At 39.4% G+C, this 5,265-nt stretch overlaps 1 protein-coding gene across 2 annotated transcripts; it reads left to right on the top strand.

Moving 5' to 3' along the window:
• The first annotated feature begins 213 nt into the window (after nucleotides 1-213).
• On the top strand, nucleotides 214-1,992 carry LOC136424348 (transcription factor IIIB 50 kDa subunit-like). Of its 2 annotated transcripts, none has more exons than XM_066412915.1 (2): nucleotides 214-336; nucleotides 640-1,992. In XM_066412915.1, exon 2 carries the CDS (start codon nucleotides 668-670, stop codon nucleotides 1,955-1,957), a length of 1,290 nt encoding a protein of 429 aa, XP_066269012.1. In that variant the 5' UTR covers nucleotides 214-336; nucleotides 640-667; the 3' UTR covers nucleotides 1,958-1,992. The 2 variants fall into 2 exon arrangements, with proteins under 2 accessions (XP_066269012.1, XP_066269011.1); XM_066412914.1 differs by having other exon boundaries at nucleotides 636-1,992.
• The last annotated feature ends 3,273 nt before the right edge of the window (nucleotides 1,993-5,265 follow it).

The raw sequence follows: 5,265 nt of genomic DNA, 5'->3' as shown, positions 1-5,265 counted from the left end.
TTTTAGCGGAATTTCCGGAATTGCAGGCATCTGCGACTACAAGTACTCAATATCACTGCAAAAGCAAAAAAGGAAAGTGGCAAACAAAGCCATACAATAACTGAAATGTAGTCTCATTATTTAAATCTTAGAAAATTGTATTCTTTGCACTGAAGGTCTGTAGAGCTTCGTACCCTTCAAACAACAGCACATTGGTACAGTCCGACCCTTGACCTTTGAGCATAACCGGAAGATTTTGCGCGGTTCTTTCAGATTTTTGGACTTCACGAAGTAACGTTGACACACCAAGTCACAAAATTGGAGGAACGGGTCTATGATATATCGTCTTTTAGGCAGGTAACGTTATAATAAGTTTTAACCTCCTTGATGTTACGTTTTTATGACGTTTTTGGCTCTATAACTGTTATGGTTTTTTGGGGGAGGGGGGCGATATAACGTTGCAGAAAATAGTATTGCCCCTATAGGGATTTACATACTTAAGGATCCCAAAGTGAAATTTATCTAAATACACTCGTATACCACAAAGAAAAATCCACACCAATAATTCGCCTTTTAGTACACTGTACAGTAGTAGTCAGAACACAGGCAAGGAATGATCGTTGATGTAGAAAATCTTGTTTTCTTGCTGTTTCTAGGAAGGTCCGGTGCACATTTTGAAGTGTGAGTCATGTCAGCCATGGTGTGCACCCAATGTGGGAGTCAGAACATCCAAACGGACCCGCACTTCTGCATGGAGCAGCGAATTTGCACCGACTGCGGGTTTGTCCTGGAGGAGGGCAGCTTCCAGAACGATCCGTCCCGTGTTTATGCGCCGCACGCCGCGCAACTCACCCTCCCGCTGAAGTACCGCCAACACAACAACTTCCACGACTATGTCTCCAAGGCGCGTAGAGACGGCACGACCAGGGTGGAAGAGATTTCCGCCATGTTGCGCGTCACGTCTGATACGATGTTGGAGGAAGCAAAAACGCTGTACGGTCGAGCGTACGATCTGACCGCACTCAAGAAGACGAAAAGGGAGAAGAAGCGTGTGCTGCCTGGGTGCTGCGTGTATATCGTGTGCCGACAGCACGACTGGCCAATCACGTTGTCCGATATGTGGGAACTACTCCAGTGCATAGATTCGGTCTTCTACAGTGTATACAAAGTCGTGCTAACGGAGCTGAATATCGTTATCACAGTGCCAGACATAGAGACAGTCGTGCCTTCTGTTATTAAAAAGTGTGACTTAACATTTGATCTTGACGACGAACAGATAAAGACAGTAACAAAGATTGTCTGCCTCGCAAAGAACACATGGATCTCTTGCGGTCGTCGTTACGATCCAATTATTATAGCCGCGGTTTTCCTCGTGTGGAAGACCGCGGATTACGGGAAGAGAAAGACGACCAACATCACAAGCTTCTGTCGGCAAAACAAATCCGGTCGCCAAGTTGTAGACATGGTACGGTCCCGTGTTCACGAACTTGAAGGTATTTTGTTAAAGCTCGCGTCGGATATTCCCTGGGTACAGACAGGACAAATCAACAAGAAAAACGTTGTCTGCTACATCTCGGACATTCTGAAGTACGAGAAGACGCTACTCGATGGAAAATACGTTTTCACTGATGAAGACTCGGACCTTGATGGTAAGGATGAAGAAAGAGAACTACAAGATAAGTTTCTTCCACCAAGTATGCAAAACCGGACGGCAACATCGGATATAAGAGACACAGATAGAACATCAAGTGATGTTTCTGTTCCCGTGTCATATTCTACAGAGCTTGGAGAGAATGATATACCAGACTCAGAAATGCACAAATATATCAAGACCACCAAAGAAGTGATGCTGGCGGAAGAAGTCATGACGAAAGCCGCCAACAAAACGGAGGAAGAAGATCCTTGCAAGAGAAAGGCACCTAGCGACACACACAAACTGCACAAGAAGAAAAGATCAGATGTTGAAAACACTCCTTGACTAGAATAACTCAGTTTGATTGAGTTGCATTAAGATGTGTAGTCAAGGCAAATAGGATTTTGCAATTCTAACAATTGTGAAAAGAGCTCTTTGTTGTTAACGTTACATAATGCTGGAGCATAATGTAATGGATGCATCTTCTTTGGCTCTTGTCGTCTCTGAAGACAGTCGACAGCTTCAGTCGATTTCTCAGCTTAGCAGTCAGTCATGATCACTCTGGGGGAGTCCTAGCTTTGCAGTGCCTCTCATGACTAATGAGTCCAATTTTAGCACGGCAAGCTCTGCTGCAGAAAGTGCAGTGAAAGATTTCACTGACGTTTATGAGATGGATGCATACTTGTAACGAATAAAACCAATCTTGTTGAACAAATTGCTGTAGTCCTATATTGAATCGTTTTGAAACCTGGTATACGTATACAGTCAAACCTGTACAAGTGCCCAACTCTACATAAGAACCACATGACCAAATGCGACCACTTTTTGGTAATCCCTTAGATAATTTTCCCATTGACACAAGCATTCAGAATCATGTCTATAGTGACCACCTGTACTCATCCACATTGACTCCTGAGCACTAGTTGTCTTCTTTGGCAGGTTTGACTGTACTTTGAAAAATAAATGTAATGATTGTGTTTTTTTTCTACAATTCAATTATTTTGTTATATCGTTCAATCTTATTTTCATAGGAACGTTGCAAGGGATGAACCAAAAATGGCTCATACTCATAGGGGGAAAATGACAATAAAAAGAATGTACTAGGAGGTGTGACAAGAAAATATCTTACATTTTAAAACAAATCATGAGAAAGTTGACAAAAAATAATACTTTGTATAAAAATGTATGTAAATAAGTTCTCTTTCCCTTATACACTCTCCTGGTCCATCCTTTTTTCATATAATGACTTCATGAAAAAGCAATCATAACATCTAGATCTCTAGTCAAAAATCACATCGGAAACTTCGCAAAGTGAAGTAGCTGCTGCAGTAATATTATTTTCCGCCAGGCATCGCTTTTAGACAATGGGATTTTTAAACACCTGCGCAGAGCGGATCGTATTTCCGCTCGTCCCGCGCAGCTTGCGATCAGTTTCACCTGTTGTGTAGTGTGTGTACATTTCACCAAAGGTACGGCCTTTAAAAATACACCAAAATCGGTGATTTTCACCCAAAATGGGGTAGAACTCTACACTCAAGCTCTGCAAGGATACCACTCCACACCGCAAGGGTTTCTACACAAAGGTACGTGTTCTTTTGTGTGTAAAAATTCCTGAATTTACGTTACAATTTGTAGAATTAAGGGACCGTTATTTGGGGCACTGTACCTGTAATGGCGTTACCTGTTATATGATATCGTGTACTTTATAGGTTAAGGGCGTTGGTCGACAAGTTTAAATGTCCGCAAATCTCTGAACGGTTACAGTTACGGATTTTCTTAGTATTCTAGCAAGACTAGTTAAGGTTTTAATCTTAAGTGAGTTTGTTTTAGGCACGTGAGAACAGGTGTATCGTTATCTTCTAACCGTTACCGTTGTTTATACCTTAAGTCGCACCGAACTTTTTGAAAATTGCTAGTCTGGAAAAATGATGCATTGCAGTTGTAAACACATGACTTGTGAAGTTTCATTCCTTATAAGCTGATTTAACCCTTTATTTCTCCAGATTTCTAGAAACGTTATGATTTTTTAAGATTAAGAATTTGGGGCAAGCAAATCTTCCTCAGCTGTTATGGTACATTTTTAGTGTTTTAAGGTACTTAAGGGTGCTTTTTATGCCTTTTAAGAGAAATTAGTATAATGAGCATTATGAATGTTTGAGGCTCACATGTATGTTTTCTACCTGAAACATGTGTACAGGAGCTGTAAGCCAGGTGTTTAAGCATTCCCATGACAAGTGAAGAAGACTTAAGTTATGTATAGTTTATTTTGAACCCTTAGATATGACTCACGGGTAAGATATGTTAGCACAATGTCAACTCCTTCAGTGCTTGTTAAGAGGGGCGCCTGGGGCGGTCTCTTGAAAAAATACTGTTAAAAATAAGAAACATTCTCATTTTTCAGTTTCTGAGGTTTTCATAACCTACCAAATGCAAAATCCATCCACTGCAAATATGCATTTTGTGAGAAAATTCGCATTTTGTCTGACAAAATTCTATCAACAGAATTGTTTCAACCGAAAACTTAAAAAGCACTCCTTTCCTCTCCTACTGTGAAATTTAAGTTCCTGAAAAAGTATGAATCTACGGTATATGATGTTTTGCTTTTTTTGTTGTGTGTGTTTGTTTTATATGATCATGGTGCAACGTACGTGAAAATGGCAGTAATATTTTGGGGGCAAACTGTTTGCTTGTTTCTTTCCTCTTAACAGGTGGTTGAATTGATATGATTTATTCTATTCTGCATATAACAACAGAATTTGTTAGAGTATTAGTTGATAAACATTGTTCTAGCTGTTATGAATTTGATGTATCCCCTAAAACCCAACAAAAGTAGTGTTTAAAGTCATTGTTATGAACTTTATGAATGTAGTTACATGTAATTTGTTAATCTAATTGTGTCATCTTGTTACTAAGCCCCTGCAAATTCTACTCAATCTTCAGAGTGATAAAAACAGTGTTTTATTTGGATCTGTTATGAAACTTTATGCAGAAAATTTGACCCAATTTCAGTTTCAACATTTTAATCCACCAGTTATATTTTTAAATCCACCATCTATTCTAGTAAGAAACCAGACCAGACTGTTTATGTTACATAAACCGCATCCATGCATTTACTATTAATAGGACATAAATTAGGACAAATATACCTTCTCACTGCTACCTAACTCCATACTCCATATATAAATTTGATACCAAACAGTTGTCTTAGCAAGAGAAGGTTAAAACGTACTACTTGATCCACATACTAGTACCCTCGTGTTGTGTTTCCGATCACCCAATGGACCGACCTTCAAAGTTTAAGCAAAAACCTACCGACCCAGCCTTTTTTTTTTGGTCGACCGCTGGCAAGGGGCTAAAAATTTTTAATGCGATATCTGAGTGATAAAACGTTGAAGAATCATTTTCCAACAAGTTCCCATCATTTCTGTTGCAATGGAAAATTGATATATACAGACCCACCAAACTTAAGTTTATCTTGAGACACTTGTGTTATGTTGACTGTCAAAATTGAAAAAGAAAAGAGAAAAAAATGGATCCATACTTACCAACCTTAATTTTTTCGGGACCGTAATCATAAACACAACATTATTTTTTATTGGCCCAACCCCCAACATCTGTTTCCAGTATGTCGTTATTATATGAATATGTTGCCT

The sequence above is a fragment of the Branchiostoma lanceolatum genome, chromosome 18, assembly GCF_035083965.1.
Source record: "Branchiostoma lanceolatum isolate klBraLanc5 chromosome 18, klBraLanc5.hap2, whole genome shotgun sequence".
In the NCBI taxonomy this organism is placed as follows: domain Eukaryota; kingdom Metazoa; phylum Chordata; class Leptocardii; order Amphioxiformes; family Branchiostomatidae; genus Branchiostoma; species Branchiostoma lanceolatum.
This window is presented reverse-complemented; position numbering and strand designations above follow the sequence as displayed.